The sequence below is a fragment of the Poromitra crassiceps genome, assembly GCF_964638095.1.
Source record: "Poromitra crassiceps genome assembly, chromosome: 22".
Taxonomy (NCBI): Eukaryota; Metazoa; Chordata; class Actinopteri; order Beryciformes; family Melamphaidae; genus Poromitra; species Poromitra crassiceps.
Genome location: NC_139647.1, coordinates 7,666,690 through 7,684,556, shown reverse-complemented (window position 1 = coordinate 7,684,556; position 17,867 = coordinate 7,666,690). Strand labels below are relative to the sequence as shown.

Here is a 17,867-nt window from a genome sequence, read left to right as displayed (position 1 = left end):
GTCCCTCTCCTGTCTGTCTCTGTGCAGTACATAAACTCAGCCTGTCCCTCTCCTGTCTGTCTCTGTGCAGTACATAAACTCAGCCTGTCCCTCTGCTGTCTGTCTCTGTGCAGTACATAAACTCAGTCTGTCCCTCTGCTGTCTGTCCCTGTGCAGTACATAAACTCAGCCTGTCCCCCTCCTGTCTGTCTCTGTGCAGTACATAAACTCAGCCTGTCCCTCTGCTGTCTGTCTCTGTGCAGTACATAAACTCAGCCTGTCCCTCTGCTGTCTGTCTCTGTGCAGTACATAAACTCAGCCTGTCCCTCTGCTGTCTGTCTCTGTGCAGTACATAAACTCAGCCTGTCCCTCTGCTGTCTGTCTCTGTGCAGTACATAAACTCAGCCTGTCCCTCTGCTGTCTGTCTCTGTGCAGTACATAAACTCAGCCTGTCCCTCTGCTGTCTGTCTCTGTGCAGTACATAAACTCAGCCTGTCCCTCTGCTGTCTGTCTCTGTGCAGTACATAAACTCAGCCTGTCCCTCTGCTGTCTGTCTCTGTGCAGTACATAAACTCAGCCTGTCCCTCTGCTGTCTGTCTCTGTGCAGTACATAAACTCAGCCTGTCCCTCTGCTGTCTGTCTCTGTGCAGTACATAAACTTAGCCTGTCCCTCTGCTGTCTGTCTCTGTGCAGTACATAAACTCAGCCTGTCCCTCTGCTGTCTGTCTCTGTGCAGTACATAAACTCAGCCTGTCCCTCTGCTGTCTGTCTCTGTGCAGTACATAAACTCAGCCTGTCACTCTGCTGTCTGTCTCTGTGCAGTACATAAACTCAGCCTGTCCCTCTGCTGTCTGTCTCTGTGCAGTACGTAGCTGAGTTGCTCCATGATCAGAGCCAGCCCATTGTGTCCACCTGCTCTGCTGCGGACGTTCAGGCCGCCTTCAACACTATCGTTACCCGCATCCAGAGATTGTGAGTTACACACACACACACACGCAGGTTGTTCAAAAGGAGTATCGGAAAGTTTTCGTCGTCCTGCTCGTCATCTCAAAAGTGGCCTCGACATGTATATTTATCACGGCCCGCTGCCAGAGAATTCCAGGGTGATCACATCTGCTCAGGTGGTGAACTCTTCTCTCAGAAGGTTTCCCTGTTCGAGATGGATCATATATCCATCCATCCATCTCTGCAGAAAGACATGTCAGTGGGAGAGGAGGTTGCCTCAGTCTTCCGTCAAGCCTGTCTCTCTTTAATCCAGCCCAACATTGAGTTTTCCACTCTGTTCCACACTCGCTCCTCATCCAACCTGTTTTCCTGCAGCCGGAGCCATGTCGTGTAGAGCCGAGCACTCCTCTGGTGTGAAGGTGCTGTCAGGGTTTTTCCTGCATAGGGGACGGAACGGCATAGGGGGGAGCTGTTGAAAGCCATGAATCTCATTGCAGCACCTCGCAAAAGAAAACATTGAGTCGTTGGTTTTGAACAAACCTATCAAACCCCACAGATATATTATGGTCATTTTGTGCTATGGCACAGGTACAACCTTACTTAATGCACATTTCATGTGTGTTTAGTCCCATAGCATTTAGCGACAAATTCAGGCTGTCTGCAGGTCCTGAAAGTTTTCAAATGTCTCGAGTTTGATTGCTTAAATTGAACGTCTCAAAAGTCGTTAAAAGTTGTTAAATACAACCTTCAAGTCTTTAATTCCGTTTTAGATGGGGGCACGGTGGCTCAGTGGTAGAGCTGTCGCCTCGCAGTCAGAAGGTCCTGAGTTCGATTCTCGCCTGGGACACTATGAGCGCTGTGGTTGTGTTCCCCCCCATATCTTCAGTGCCCACTGCCCAGGTGGGGTATCTCGTCGTAAGGGCCTTTCTGTCTGTGTGGAGTTTGCATGTTCTCCCCGTGCTCCCCCAGGGGGGTTCCTCCGTATATAACCCCCCCCCCACTAAAAACATACAGAAGATCAGATCGTCATCGTCATCCGACCAGTGACGACAACATCCGAAGTTGGTCCTCGGGCGCTGTACGAGAAAAGCGACCACTGCTCCTGGCCTGCCCCCCGGAGGAAAAGGACAACCCAGGATGGGTTAAATGCAGAGGACAAATTTCACCGGCCACCGTCAGCATGTGTGTGTTTGTGGCCGTCCGTGCATGTGTTGATGTGTAATCGTGTGACAATAAAGACGGGCTTGTCCGTCTGAAATCGTGTTTAATCGTGTTTAAAGATGTCTTCATGGTGGGCTTTTTTCTTGTCCATCTATTGTTGCTTTCCCCCCTATCTTCTATCTTCGTTCATTTCAGTGACAAAAACAGTGTCTGACTCCCCGCATATATTACAACCTGGAAGTAACAAATGAGGGGAGTCCTATCAAAGTAAAAGTTATAATAATAATTTATGAACTAAAAGGAAGGGAAAATAAATAAACAACACAAACTACATTAAACGAAAGACCTGAACAAAATGTTGCCTCGGTGAGGAGGGAGAGCGACTGCTAAATGTCTAAGCCCGGGTCCAGGTGCATTCAATCAGCCTCACAACCCCAACACCAGGCTCCTCCTGCAGGACAGGTCCAGGTGCATTCAATCAGCCTCACAACCCCAACACCAGGCTCCTCCTGCAGGACAGGGCCAGCCAGGAGAGTGGGAGGGTCGTCACCAATAGGGGTGGGAATCGCTGAGTAGCTCACGATACGATATCGTCACGATACTTGGCCCTCGATAACGATATTATCACGATACAGCGATACTGCGATAATCGATATATTGGAAGACGATACATCACGATACCTGTGTAACTGAAGAGAAAAAAATACCCCTAAAAGGCAAGAAGCAGGTATTATGTATTTATTAGCAGAATTGACATGAACTCTCTCAGAGTTCACTCACTCACTCATACCATTTTCGATACCACGGAGGAAAAGTTACACATTAAGTCTTTTTATTATTATTATTAAAACAAGAAAACCTATATAACCTACCTACCTATATAATTTCTAAAAGTAGATATTAATGATCAAACATTTCCATTCATGTAGCCTACAGTATTTATGTTTTTGTTTCAACTACAAACATAAATAAACGTCAACTTGAAACTATGTTTGAACTACCACACACAGCATAATATTTTAGCCTGTTCATTAAAAAAAAAAAAAAAAAAATTAAATTTTTTTTTTTTTTTTTTTTTTTTTTAATAAACATATCGATACTTGGTGCCAGTGTATCGATAACGTATCGCAAGTGGAAATATCGCGATACCGTGAGTATCGATATTTTGTCCCACCCCTAGTCACCAAATCCAAAGTCTTATCAGATGGGGGACCCTGGGACAAAGTCTGATCAATGGGGGTCCGTGGTGTAATTTGTCAGTTTAAGGGTCCTTGATGTGAAAAAGGTTTGAGAACCACTGCTCTAAAGCAATGTCCCTTATGGAGTAACAAAGTTCAGTTCTTTGGTACGACAGCCAGCTGGGAGCCGCATTTCTGAGTGGCTGCCACAGAATATTAAATTTGAACAGGCATTTTACAAGCTTGTAAAAAGTATTCGCTTTAACTTGCTGGAACTTGCAGATACTTCCAAATTCTGTGTGCCACTAATATGGAAATGAATATAGGACATCATCTGGCCCTCACAACAGGGGGACTGGCAGAGACATTTTAAGCCAGGAAGAGCCCCGCTGTGGCGGAAAACCTTTGTCACAGTCACACGTTCTCTTTCCTCTCTCACACTCTCTCTCTTCCTGTCACTTCTCTCTCATTGTCACTCGCTCATTCCCTCTCTCCTCCTTCCCACCTCCCCGCAGCTGTAACTGCAATGCACAGACACCGCCCACGATCAAGGTGGCGGTGGCAGGCGACCAGAGCTACCTGAGCACCATCCTGAGGTTCTTTGTGGAGCAGCTGGCCAACAAGACACCCGACTGGCTCAGTTACATACGCTTCCTGGTCATCCCCATAGGTAAGGCATCTGGCCTCAGCACTAGGGTTTGCACGATATGCAATTTCTTTTCAAGAAAATCATAGTGTTGTTATGCTGTGAGATATTGCAATATGCGATATGATTTTAGTGGGAATGGTCATTTTTGTATTTCATTTAATAAAAATAAATGATTTTTAGGCTGAGGCATCTCTGTAGCACCGCAATGCTTCATTTAATGCCAGGGTTCCCACATTCATGGCAAACCTGGAAAAGTAATGGAATTTCAAACAAGTTAAAACAATACATAAAAATTTCAATTTTTTGAAACAAATACAAAATCAATAACAGCCCAATAGACTTCAGAAAAAAAAAGTAAACTCCAACAGAATAAAGAATAAAAATGTTGTTTATAAGGCCTGGAAAAGTCATGTAATTGGTGAAATCCTTGAAAGTTTTGGAAAAATGATGGAATTTTGTTGTGTGTTATAATAATCTTCCGTAGATAGCCTTCCAACGGCACATTTATTCTCTGTAGCTTTTGATGTAAAAACTGACATAGAAATGATGACTATACAGGCCACATCTGACACACCTCTTCATATTGGATATTGGCTTCTTCTATTTATTAAAAAAAAAAATCCTATTCCTATATTGTGTCCTATTTGCAATCATTTGGTATTGATTCAGAGTCACCGCCTCACTTTACATGGAAATTATATTATGGCTCATTGAAAAGCCATGGGAAGGTTTTGAAATGTTATCCATGCAAATGTGCCATTTGGATCTTGCACTTGGCCATATTGTGATTTTGATTGTGATTTGATTAATTATGCAGCCCTACTCGGCACAAAGCCTCGTTTTATACCTAAGCTTAGTGGAAATCTCTTGTTCTGCCTTCTTCACGCACAGGTTCTCACCCCCTGGCCAAGTACGTGGCCTCCTTTGACAGCAGGTTCAACAGTATCTTTATGGACACGGCGTGGAGGGAGCTGTTCTGCAGGACGGAGCGGCCCGCCTCAGGTAGGGACGGAGCTCCTGCTCTTCGGTGACGCACAGCTCTGCCGTCCGGCTATAAAGCAAACTAGTCTGCGCCTCTCGATGTTCACCCACCATGAAAGAGAAAGAGATGGGGGTCAGAGCACGGGTCAGTGGGTGAGGAGCGGGGGGGAGATGAGAGACGGCCACCGCCTTGCTTCGCCCTTGCGAATGGGTCTGCGTCGTCCCACCGCTCTTGTGACGCGTCCGGAGCCGCTTGTCGAAGGAAGCGCTCGTCCAAACTACCAGAACTCCGCGCCGTCACAGCTCCCGTTCAAACGAACTCCGTCACAAATGCGTCAGTCACACTGAAAACGTGACGACATTTTTGCAGGGCGGTGGATACCTCACTGTGGAAACCAAACCTCACGCCGAGGTCCCACACCTTGTTTTGGTTTTCACTTAATTAGTATGAATTTGTGGTTTCAGCTTTGAAACGTCGGGTCGTTGCTCTTCGCCGTCTGGCAGCCAGTGAATGAATGAGTAAAATGTAGGTTTAATCAACATGGGAGAAAATGAGACATCCACTTTTGTAATGGCGTTATTATAGGACACTTTTTTTTTTAATAGAATTGAAGCATTATTTTAATTAGGTTTCAATTAACTTGATACCCACTTGCAGTTTGCATGCCCACGTGCAGGGTAATTGTTGGCTCTCATGCGTGCACACAAACGTCTATGCTCAAGCCTCTCTCTCTCTCTCTCCCTCTCTTTCTCTCTCGCTGTCTCTCTCGCCCTCTCTCTCCACACCTCCTCGGTTCTCACTTGTTGTGCCAAAACGAGCCCAGCAATCTTCACTCAATCTTACTTTCTAATTCACTTGGGGAAATATTACTCACCATATTAGACACAGTCCCACATACCGTATGGAATCCTGTCAAAAGCAAGTCCCAGGGAAAAGTGAAAGATGGCTTGATTAAAAACCTCCCGGTTCTCTCTTCAATGGCCCTCTTCACCTTCTCTTCTTCTTTGGTGTGTTACCTGTCAGCACATTGCAGTTGCAGAGAAGAAGAAGAAGCAGTGGGGCCAAAATGAATTGACAACCAAAAGCAGTCTGTCGCCACCCTCTTAAAATGTCAACACATCTGGAGATGTACGCCAGGCTGAATGTGGCCCACAGGGCCTTGTGTTGAACACACAGTCTTGTGTTACTATGGCTGACATCACCCATCTCTGAATGACATTTTGCACTCGACACGCAGACATCCCCCGCCCGCACGAAGACGCCGTGGAATGTGAATGATTCGCGCGCACGGTCCTCCAGTGCTCCAATTAGTATGTTCCAATTAGCGTTTTGCATTGTTTGCATGGTGTCAGTGGCACAGTCGATGCCCACCAGTGCAGAGGAGAAGCAGGTTGTTTAGCGTTGTTTCTCTCTCTCTCTCTCTTCCTGGCAGATAACATCGACGTCGCAGGACGGGTTGTTCAGTATCTGGCGGGTGCCAACGTATCCCACCAGTTCCCCATCTCAGAAGCGATGCTCACCTACAAGCAGAAGAGGTAACGCAACTCTGACGACGTGACCTCATCATGCCTTCTCACGTGTCTGTGCCTGTGCACGTATGGGTTCTCTAACTCTTGAAGCATGTCTGTGTCGGAATGTTCGCAAAGCTCGTGGCACCGACGTTAATGTTCCTCTCTGTTCTCGAGTTAAAATAGTGTCTTTGACGAGGTCTGACGAGGAACCCCGCCAACTGACACATGCACAAACACAGACGGACTCCTGTTGGTTTGGCAGCGTTCAAACCAAACAGCCCCGTTGCGTTGCCTCTGTGTTGTTGGTTTGCTTGTTTTCTCTGAGGGTTGACCGAACTCTTCCCCTCGCTATCTGTCAGAGTGGCCCCCTAGTGGTCAGAAGGTACTTAAATACGACACACAATTTAACACTGTTTAACACATTCCTTCTCCCCCCTTTTCCCTTTGGTTTGCATTCAAGGAAGAGAAGTTTGTATTTTGATTTTTACATCAGGTATCGACTCCAACTCTTGTTTTCTCTCCTCCATTTTGGCTTGAGCTTCTTGCTGTGTCTAACATTTCCCTTTTCACACTCGACAACACTCACTGTGACCTCACTTTTGCACTCTGTCCCAACCCGTGTCCTTGATTTGGTGTGACTTTGATTCTTACTCTGTCCTCTGTGTTGTTGCTGTGTGGAGATATGCCTAACAACCTTAAACACAACCCCAGCTATTCGTGGTATTGACGGCTGTTTTGAGAGTAACTGGAATGTATGTTTTTGATTTTCTGGCAGCGCAAATCTCCTGCAATATTCATATCATCACCAATAATAAATGAATGGAAGGCCTTGGTGCAACTGCGAGGTGTCTCAAAATTTTGGGCAAAATAATCTGCATCCAGATTAACGTACCAGCAAACCAGTAAAAGTGTCATTACTGATTTAAGTTGATTTTAAAGGTGAGCTGACCAAGAAAAAATGGCGTGGTTGCCCCATGACTCCCATTCTTTTAGCATTAGTGGTGGCTACATTTTGCTGCTAACTACCAGAAAACAAAACCATGTACCCAATGTTATGTCTGGGACTACTACTGACTATTCAATTATGAGTCAAAGGAATTATAATAATTATAATATTATTATGCTAATATAGAATTAGAATTAGAATTATACTTATAATTATAAGTAGCTTTCATTATGCTCTTATCATACTAATTATGCTGTGTTTCAATGGTAATGCAGAGTCATTATTACAGTACAGTACATTTGTTCACCTATAATTTCAGTATGCAAACTGTTTATTAGATTATTAGATTAACTTGATTCATTCCCAAAGGGGAAATTGGGGTGGTCACATCAGCGCAGAGGGAAAACCGATCCCACACATTTTAGATCAAGCTTGGCTGCAGCAGTGATCTTCCTGGAGTGTGTTTCTTCTCCTTCTTTCTGCCCGGTATAAATGTGAATCCCTTCAGGAACAAAAAGCACCGAGCTCAGTCGAGTCCTAGTAGGTCTGAAAAGGTCACGGCTCTTCAGTCCTTCAGTGCTCCACACTTATAGCAACAGCCACCGTTTGCTTCCTGAACTAGCTAACAGCCACACGGTTACAACCATCTGAGCCGATTACTGTTATTCCCATTTCAAAAATAAACATAATAATCCCAACCGTGTCCTTGTTAAAGAGGGGGGGGCAGTGTCTTATTTTGGTTGTAAGGAGCGGTCCTTTCATTCATCTCATTGTAGCGTGACCCCCAGAATAACGCCATTTCCAGTCATGTGCCATCTCCACTGCAATGGGACATGGTGTTGTAGGACATGCAACGGCCATCATCCTCCCCGGGCCATTGAGTGTTCATGTGCACCTCTGGAGTGTTGCAGTGTGAAGACCCTTCCCCCCCCCCGGCCGGACTCACAACCCTTCCTCTCTCTCTCTCTATTCTCTCTCTCTCTCTCTCCCTCTCCACAGCCCCGACGAGGACTCCTGTCAAAAATTTGTGCCATTTATTGGGGTAAGAATTTTTTTTTATTCTTTTTTTTTTTTTTTTTGGTATGCGTATTTTATTTTTTCTCAGTTTTGTCATCTTACCTCTGACACCTTTTCTTCTCGCAGGTGGTGAAGGTTGGGATCGTGGAGCACAGCCTCTCAACTTCAGGTAAGGCTCTTGTTGTCTGTGTTATATGCATGCTAACTTTGCCAGCAGGTTACAAAACACACAGATAGTAGCGTTATTCTGCCGGATTACTGTAGTCAAGAGTCTCCATTTTCTCAAAGTGTGTGATGTGTTATCCACTAATGTGAGCCCTTCTCCACTTACTGTACACGTGTGAGCGCTACAAACAAGTGGATCAGGGACAGGGAGTGTCTGTGTGAACACTTAACCCAGCTCTGATGTCAGTTCATAGTGAGGATGGTAACATTATCACTGTTCGCTACATGCTTTGAGACAGAAGGGTGAGAAATGACCCTGACTTGCTCTCTGAAATGCTATGAAATTTGCTAAAAAAAAAATGTTGCGATTATCGCTAGGATAGTAGGATCGATGTGTTTTCAATAGGGGTGTCACGATACACTCTGTTCACGATACGATACACGATATTGGGTTCATGATAACGATACGATACGATATTTTAACAATCTCTTTTTGCAATCGATTTGTAAGTTGAGGGGGCACCCTTGACGCTAATTTGAGTAATTTCACCATTTTCATCCTCCGTGTCTGTGACGTCCCTCGTCTGTTCAAACAAAGCAATGAAAAGGAGAGCGAGCATGCAATCAGTGCCACCATGTTCAGCTTCTTTTTCTCACAAGATTTCATCTCAACGATACATATTGTCACGTTTTGATATCGTGATATATTGTGGGACGATATATTGTGACATCCCTAGTTTTCAACACAGCCAAGTGATATGCATATAGCTTCTTGTTATGTATTTATTCACTTTAAAGCCTTGTTGTGAATGACATGTCTCATCCCCTTCCCCCCTGCTATGCAGTGGACTCAGATGATGCCATGGGGGCCAATACGAGCATCCTGTCCTCCCCAACGCCCCCGTCGGCCGGTCCGTACGGGAAGGAGATCGGGGGAACGCCCCCTCAGTCTCCCTCGGTCTCCACCGCCCTCTCTCCCGTCTCCAGCTCTCCGTGTTCCGGCGGCGAGGTGATGGGCCTCCAGGTGGACTACTGGACGTGGCAAGGCCCGGAGAAGAAGAGGGAGGGAGAGAAGAGAGACGTGGGCCTGAAGAACACGCTGAAGAGTAACTTCCGCTCGCTGCAAGTCAGCCGCCTGCCCTGTGGGGGAGAACTCACCCCTCCACCCAGCATGGCCATGACTGTGGTCACCAAGGAGAAGAACAAGAAAGGTACACAAGGGAATATTATGGCTCTCTCTCTCACACACACACACACACACACACACACACACACACACACACACACACACACACACACACACACACACACACAGAGTATGAAGGTATCTAGTAATCATACAATTCAAAATGGAGGTAAATGTTTTAAATTTAACGCAACAGTAGAATACACTTTGATTCCTAGATTGATTATCAACATTATTAATAAACAGTCTCAAAGCTGCAATGTAACTGAGGGAGAATCCTCACACTGAAAGCTGCTCCCAGGAATATGGTCAATATAAATTGATTAACACCTGCACAGGTGACATTTCAAGCACAGCATCAGACAACAGGCAGTTGAAAACCACCAACTAAAACACAAGGGCATTTAACAAGCCACCAAACACACTTCACACATAGTGCAGGCACCACAAAATAGACATGACTGTGTCAGTAACATGGTGTGGTATGGTGTTTATTCTTAATCCCCGAGGGGAAACATGGTTTGCCACCAGAGCGAGTACAGATACAAACAAGAAACAGTAACATACAGCACAATAACAATAACACAGTAGAAAGAGAGAGAGAGAGCCTCACAATGCAGAGCTAGCAGTGTTCATTAAAGAATTTTACAGAAGCAGGAACAAAAGACCTTCTAAATCGCTCAGTAGAGCACCGAGGCATCAGAAGCCTATTACTAAACGAACTGCGCAGGGCATTAAATACATTAAACAAAGGATGGCATATATGGCAACATATAGCCATAATGTCCAAGTATTATATACATACCTGGCTTATATACACCTTTCAGCATGCAGATTCTGTTTTGTGCAATGTTTTCTAGTCTATAACAAAATATTATATTATATACAGCATGTCTAAGAATGTGCATGCATAATAGAGACATGCTAAGGAAGGTTTGTTTACTGGGAAAGAGCCAGGTACAGAAATACTTATCCCCCCCCTCTACCACCCCCATGACTCACTCTGTGCCTCCCTCCCCCACCCCCATGACTCACTCTGTGCCTCCCTCTACAGTGATTTTCCTCAGCAAGAAGCCCAAGGAGAAAGAGCTGGACTCTAAGAGCCAAGTGATTGACGGTATCAGCAGGTTGATCTGTACAGCCAAGCATCAGCACACGATGCTGAGAGGTGAGCCCAGTCATGGCTACACTCACTCACACACTGCAGCACAGTTAAGGTGTTCTACTGCCATCTAGTGGACATGGCAAGTACAACAAGTCTCGCGTACATTAGCCTTTTTTTCACAGCAGCTATTTTGTGTCTCAAAGACGGGAAGTAACACAGGTGCAACCAAAACATTAACGAGGGCCCCCGGCACTGGAACACCTAAATGGATTGGAAGTTTGGAAACCCTCATTAATGTTTTGCTTGCACCTGTGTTACATGCTGCCTTTTGGACACAAAATGGTTGCAGTGAAAAAGATCAATGGTGCCTGGGCAGGCGGTGTCTTGCATCATGATTTGGGTTTTTCATTTCAAAATGAGGCAGAGTTGGTACTAGGGCCAGACCGATATGGAATTTTTGAGACTCACTGATAAAAATATATATACCGTATATATATTTATTTATTTGTTTATTTATTTATTTATTTGGGGGGGGGGGGGGGGGGGGGTGTCTATCTGGATTGTGCACATATATAACCGAAGCTACTCAGAATCCAAGGGCGGATCCGTGTGCTCCAGTGTCATACTTTGGAAGCTATCTGAAGTATCTCCTTAAGAAACATGAGGTTTGATGTTCTCTTTGAGTGGTTTTAGAGTAAATCCACATCCTTTTTACTTTCAGTTTCTATCGACGGAGTGGAGTGGAATGACGTCAAGTTTTTCCAGCTGGCCGCCCAGTGGCCGACTCACGTCAAGCACTTCCCGGTGGGAATCTTCGGCTACACTAAGCCCATGTGACCCCGGCCACCACCACCCACTCACCGCCACACTCTCCCCTGCACTTGTTTCACCGAGAGGAGAGGCCGCAGAGACGTCGAGGAAACGCCAACTGGCCCCCGGCAGTAAAAGTTTTCCTGTGGAAACCTTACTGACTCGTAAACCCACGTGTTCAACACACAATCCAAGTTTCATGTTGTCGATGTGATGTTTTCGATGTTGATGTCGTTGGTTGTTGTCGTTGTTTTTTTACACACTACAAAAAGAACAAGTACTATTTTGTAAAGATTTGTGCTGCCGCCTTGGAAGTATTTTGAGGTTTTTGACAATTTGCCACATTTCGATAATGGCAGCTGTGTTTGCACTTTGTTTTTGTTAACATTTTATTATTTCTGTGAAATCCTACATTTATTGTTACTCTATAGACAATGGAGGAGTGTGCTGGTGATGTGCAGTGGTGTGTGTGTGTGTGTGTGTGGGTGAGATCGTTTGAGACGGTGTTCGTGTTTGTTGTTGAAAGTTGGAATATTGCTGTGAATCTAGATGGAATCCTTCCCTTCTAACTCAGTGCTCTGTTTTCTTACTTCTCCCTTACTTTATTTTTCTCAAAAGCGTAACATTTTTTATAGCGATGAAACCATAACATTGTTCTTTCTGCCTTGTTGCTTCCTAGCACACTGTGTAACCTAAAGCAAATCGAAAACAATTCAAGCAAGGTATTTTTGAAGGTAGCTATTATGAATGTAGCTAACACATTTGTAAAACACATGTAAAACAGTTCATCAACTGAATCCGTTGTTCATCAGTGTACGGAAGTTCTTTGTATAGGTGTCAGTAATAGATTAATTACCTAAGGCTGGAGGCCTGTAAAAGTTATAACCACTTTGAAGCAGGGTAACCTGATACTCAATGTAATGTATTTCAACTCCAACAGCTGAATGCCAAATGTATGAAACCCTTTAGTTGTGACTGCATTCTGTCTATCGTTTCAAGTTTCAAGGTTGTTTTTTTTGTTGTTTTTTTACAGTTCATTGCCAGTTGCTGTGTAATTTGGCCTTTTACTCTTGACTAGAATAATTAGAGCTTTTATACCACTTATTTATGAAAAGTGGTCTTGTGTTCGGCTAGGTCACAAAGCAAAGATGTATTGGCTTACTAGCGTGTCCGTGTCACAGGCCTGCAGTAACTTTATTACAGGATTATTAGACCACGTGTAGTGATGTGCCAAAGTCGAGTTTGTATTAACAGTCTAACCGCCAGAGCTTGCAGCTAGACGTCTCTTGGCTCAACTCCACACTACGCTGAAAATATACAGAAAATGTATTTGTCGTCAGATCAGTACTAAGTGTACTGAGAAGGGGGGGGGGGTGGATCTGATCAACTTAAGTTCTCCACATTTTGGTCAGATTAGAACATTTTGCATGCAAGTATGCACAGCCTAAACAAGCAATTCCCATTGTGTCCCTTAACACCGCCTCCGGAACCGATGCGGTACGGCTGCGAACAGACCCGCACTCACGTAATCTGTCAAGACGTATGCGGGATCCGACAAAAATAGAACCGGTGCGTAATTCTTCCGTACCGCACGTATCGCCCATCAATTAACATGGGCGAGAGTCGATCCGGCAGTTTTACCGGATCCGCAACGCAACTGGTGTACATTGCCTGTTTACTGTGGCTGTACGTGCAAATAGTACAAACATAACCTAAAGCGTACTGTCATCAGATACAGTAGCTAATCCATTCAGTATTGTGTAGGCCTATTTCGGGACATTTCGTAATGATGCGTTGGTCTGACTTGAAAGGTGCTTTGACATTACTGTCAAGCGCAGTGCAAGTATGAACTTGTTTTCAAAATGATATCATGGTGAGGAAAAAAAGCGTATGGTTGGAGTGTTGCCAGATGTCCCAAGTCACTGCCTATGTGTGTCTGTGTAGGTGTGATAAATGTTTGATGGTACTCCCTGAATAGTGTTACTTATGTGAACTTTTTGCAATAGGAAACCTTTGGACAAAGGGCCTTCTGTATGAGTTTCTTTGTTGTTGCTTTTTTATAAAGTGAAGACTTACAAGCTTTGATAGGCTGGCTTTTTTAGTATTGTATATAAATATACAAGATATACTATTGTGAATCGCAAACCCCCCCCCCCCTCCTCTCATCAACTAAATTGAAAGCACAATTTAGCTTTTTCTCACCTTAAATGCCAAATATATTTCCATAATTCATGATCATGAAGTTGGATTTCCACAATGCAAACGCTATTAGATGTGTAATTTCTCATACATTTCTCCCACTGTGTAATGCACTTTCTTATGGTTTTGTACACCTGTCAGCTCTAATTGGGAGACCCTTTTGGTTTTGAGGAAGTGTTAGAATCCATGTTTGAAATATAAACCACTACCTAGAAATAGTCGTCAGAAGGCTGTGCTTGTTTTCAGTAGGTCAAAAAGGACTACGTCGATTAAGCGCCTTCTGATGTCGGAAACCATCAAGGCTCTGTTCCTTTTTATGTTTTGCCGCTTGATGTGGAAAAGCTTCAACGGCCGCCACCACGTGTCCGCCTGTGACTGTACAGTCGACTTGTCTCCTGTGGTTTCCTGGTTTTTGAAGTGTTCGCTCGCTCGCTCCTCTCAGTTGGGAGATGACCCTGGCCCTCGTGGATTTGTCAAAACCTGGGCTGTGAAGTGCTAGCCGGGCCGGAGTCGTGCACGCGGTGAACTTGTCATGCGAGTTGGCCCTTTAAATATGAAAAGGGCATGATGATGACAAAAAAAAAGTGTATTTCAATGTATTTGACCTCCCTAAATCTAGAGGTAGCATGGGGGTGTTTTACACGACCAGGTCAATGAGCTGGCACGCTTCACACCAATGTTCTCTCGAATCCAACACGGAGCACTACAGTTAACTTTAACATTCATGAATGGTCTGACTACAAGTGTTGCAAAATGCCGTCTCATTGATCCAGTTACTGGAAACGCCACCCGGTGTCTTTGCACAAACCCTATTTTAAATGACATGACAGTATTTTTAAATTTACCACTAAAAATATGGGTTACTCTGCATGTTTTACTATAGATGTAAATATGTTTTGGATTTTTATATTGTTTTGTTTCTTTCCATGCTCTCACAAGCAGTTGTGTTTAATAAAATTTTTAATCTTCTGTACAAACAGGATTTGTCTTCATTCATACTTCTTTCTTATTCAGTCATTTTATTTGAATGGCGACAATTGTAACAAACCAAAACCAACATCACAACGCATTGTACAGCGATCAAACGATAATCTTCGGTCCCAAACGTTCCCAGAGTCAAGTTGTCAAGTGTCTGTTATTTAGCCGCGATGGAGGGGAGGTTGACGTAACTCTTCATCGGAGGCAGGGGTTTGATCTTGCGTCCGGCCCAGCCGCCCTTCCTCTGCCACAAGCCGCTCGAAGGGCGAATGCCGAGCCAGCGGTTGCGTCCGGCTTTGCCGATGATCCTTTTATTGTGGTCGATGTTGGACACGCGGCCAACCGTCACCATGCAGGTCTCCAATACCTGTGTGTCGTCACGACAAAATGTGAGTAAAGATACAGTGTAGCGGTTTGGTCTTACATGACATCACTTTCTAATCCATAGAGTCTCACCTGAACCTGCTGCTTTGAAGGAAGCTGGACAATTGCAGTTCCGTTGACTTTACGGAGCAATACGCCACTTGTGCCTGGGGGGGGGGGGGGACAATACAATATTTAATTGAGTAATAACCACATTATAAATATTGCATATCACAGCAGCTATTACACTATTCCAAATGTAATTCAATGAGAATGTGTTGTTACAGCAGAGAACGGGACATAGCCAAGACATTAGACTAGTAGCCAGCTGTGGCTCAGGCGGTAGAGCGGGTCGTCCACTAATCAGAAGGTCGGTGGTTCGATCCCCGGCTCCCGATGGCTGTGCCGGCACCCTGTGTGGCAGCTTGCCGCCTTCGGTGCGTGAATGGGTGAATGTAGGCACATTGTAAAGTGCTTTGGATAAAAGCGCTATATAAATGCAGTCCATTTACCATTAGTCCATTTACTAGTGAAGATGAGAGTAATCACATGAAGCAAACATACTGATGAGAGATGTTTCTTCACTGACAGTAAATAACACGGCAGGTTACCTGCAGCGCGGATGTACTCGGCTCCCTTCCCTGGAAGTATTTCCAGGTTGTTCACCAAGGTGCCTATAGGGAGAGCTCCTAGTCGGTAGGCATCGCCCTCATTTGCTGAGACTGGAAAGTGAAAAACACAAAAGTTACAAAGGCCAAAGTTGCCCGGCATCAACCAAAGCTTGAACAAAGCACACACCACTGATCTCAAGTGAAGGAGTTTAACCAGACAAAGCTAAAAAAAAAAATATATACACAGTTGAACTCTCATACCTGCCATGCGTCCAATAAGTCCAGACGTTTTGATGATGTCTCCGACCTGCATGCTCTCTGTAGCGATGATCCATCGCTTTCTTTCGCCTCCAGCTACCAGCGCAATATCTGCTGATCTATTGAGAGGAGCAAAAAAGATTGTGAGGACAGTGACCAATATTCATGGAATTTTTGGAGATGTTTTTTGTGTGTGTGTATCGTCATCACGTACGTGTGGTGCAAGCGAAGTTTAAGAGGCCTCCAGCTCACCTGCATGGATCGTATCGGACTTGAACAACCTTCTCTTCGAAGACCTGGTCCTCTTTGCCAGGTTCAGCGTGAAGCCGCTGGAAGTCGATCCAGCGGTATCTCTGTTTGTGGCCGCCGCCGATGCCGTGCGTCCGTATCCTTCCTGTATGGCAAAGAAAGATCAGCAACCACCTGGAAACTCACTGTACAGACAGTAATGCAAATACAAAGTATTATTATCAATGAACCTATTCTATCTATTTCCGAAAACAAGCTTTCTTTTGAGATCATCCTTTTCTCACCTGAGTGATCTCTGCCTCCTGTCTTTTTCATCCCGATGGGCCTGATAGTGTACTTCTCCCTCTGCTTCCACAGTGTGCGGTTCTGCTCCAAAGACGCTGTTGTGAGGAAGCCTCTGCTGGACACAGTCACAGTGGGCAGAGACAGCTGAGCCATGGACATGGCCTGAGCCACTGCCTGCAAACACAGTGAGGAGGACAGCTAGTTTGGTACTTGTGATGGAGTGAGCTATTAACGTTACACGATAGCGTCTGTGTCCATGAGAGCACCATCTACCTGTGAGGACACCAGAGTCGACTGGGACAGAGACAGGCAGCGCAGAGCCCGAGTCAGACACGACACCGCCATGACAGTTCTCTTGACAAGGCTGGAGGACAGAAAGATATCAGTTGTTAGTTTAATGGCAACATAATTTAGCCTGGCTGGCCAGTGGCTGCGTGCAGTGACGTTAGCTGCCAGCCTCTCTTCCTTTGACAACTCTGTGGACAGGACAGTCCCTCATCTACTCAACCAAAACTTTAACGTCCCAATCAAATAGTTAAACTGACCTACAAACAAATATCACTAGCCACCAAGTTTGGAGTAACGTTAAATCCACTGTTGTCTTGTCGTGACCCGCCTGTCATACTAGCTAACGCTGTAGCTTAGCCAGTAGCTAACTAAGGTTAACTGCGGCAGAATGATTGAATCTGCCATTTGTTTTCTTTCGCGAGAAATTCAGCTATGTTGGTTATTAATCTGGTAAACTATTTCAACTGTCGTCCAGTGTAAATATGACATTAAACCACCCAACCTGAAGTTATTTCTCTTCTGCATGCGTCCTTCATCGCCGTGCGCGATATTTTTCCCAGGATGGCGAAGGCATGACCTGCCCTTCTCTGCCTCTGATTTGCCTAGAAAGAGGCAGGATAGCCATCGAATGTGATTGGATCATTGTATGAACAACGTTTGGCGCTAGACCAATCAGAGGCAGAGAAGGGCGGGTAAGCGATATTTTTCCCAGGATGGCGAAGGCATGACCCGCCCTTCTCTGGGTGGGGGGGGGGGGGGGGGTCTGAAAACTTTAATAGTAAAAAAACAAAGATAAGAGCTCTTCCGTTATGTTTTTTTATTTATTTATTTCAGACAGTTTATGCTTTATTGACAGACGTATCGTGAGAGAAAGACAGATGTGTGGAGAGAGAGAGAGAGAGAGAGAGAGAGAGAGAGAGAGAGAGAGAGAGAGAGAGAGAGAGAGAGAGAGAGAGAGAGAGAGAGAGAGAGAGAGAGAGAGAGAGAGAGAGAGAGAGAGAG

General features: G+C 44.9%; 2 protein-coding genes across 2 annotated transcripts in view; one reads left to right on the top strand and one right to left on the bottom strand.

Annotated features, from left to right (window-relative positions):
* The window catches only part of LOC310796134 (phosphofurin acidic cluster sorting protein 1), a gene marked incomplete at its 5' end in the record, with an annotated part of 38,462 nt that extends 23,650 nt beyond the window's left edge, over positions 1 to 14,812 (top strand). Inside the window, 9 exons of the mRNA XM_083658281.1 lie at positions 845 to 951; positions 3,779 to 3,933; positions 4,804 to 4,914; positions 6,327 to 6,429; positions 8,351 to 8,393; positions 8,495 to 8,537; positions 9,379 to 9,744; positions 10,774 to 10,887; positions 11,546 to 14,812. Coding sequence (XP_083514407.1) covers positions 845 to 951; positions 3,779 to 3,933; positions 4,804 to 4,914; positions 6,327 to 6,429; positions 8,351 to 8,393; positions 8,495 to 8,537; positions 9,379 to 9,744; positions 10,774 to 10,887; positions 11,546 to 11,661 — 1,158 coding nt within the window. The 3' untranslated portion in view covers positions 11,662 to 14,812. The remainder of the gene's footprint in view (positions 1 to 844; positions 952 to 3,778; positions 3,934 to 4,803; positions 4,915 to 6,326; positions 6,430 to 8,350; positions 8,394 to 8,494; positions 8,538 to 9,378; positions 9,745 to 10,773; positions 10,888 to 11,545) is intronic.
* Positions 14,813 to 14,830: 18 nt separating this feature from the next.
* mrpl2 (mitochondrial ribosomal protein L2) lies at positions 14,831 to 17,443 on the bottom strand. Its single transcript, XM_083658642.1, has 8 exons — positions 17,368 to 17,443; positions 16,851 to 16,941; positions 16,577 to 16,751; positions 16,296 to 16,437; positions 16,047 to 16,162; positions 15,786 to 15,896; positions 15,268 to 15,341; positions 14,831 to 15,178 (listed from the first exon to the last, which is right to left on the bottom strand). The coding sequence occupies exons 1-8, from the start codon at positions 17,388 to 17,390 to the stop codon at positions 14,969 to 14,971; spliced, it is 942 nt and encodes a 313-aa protein (XP_083514768.1). The 5' UTR covers positions 17,391 to 17,443; the 3' UTR covers positions 14,831 to 14,968.
* Positions 17,444 to 17,867: the final 424 nt, after the last annotated feature.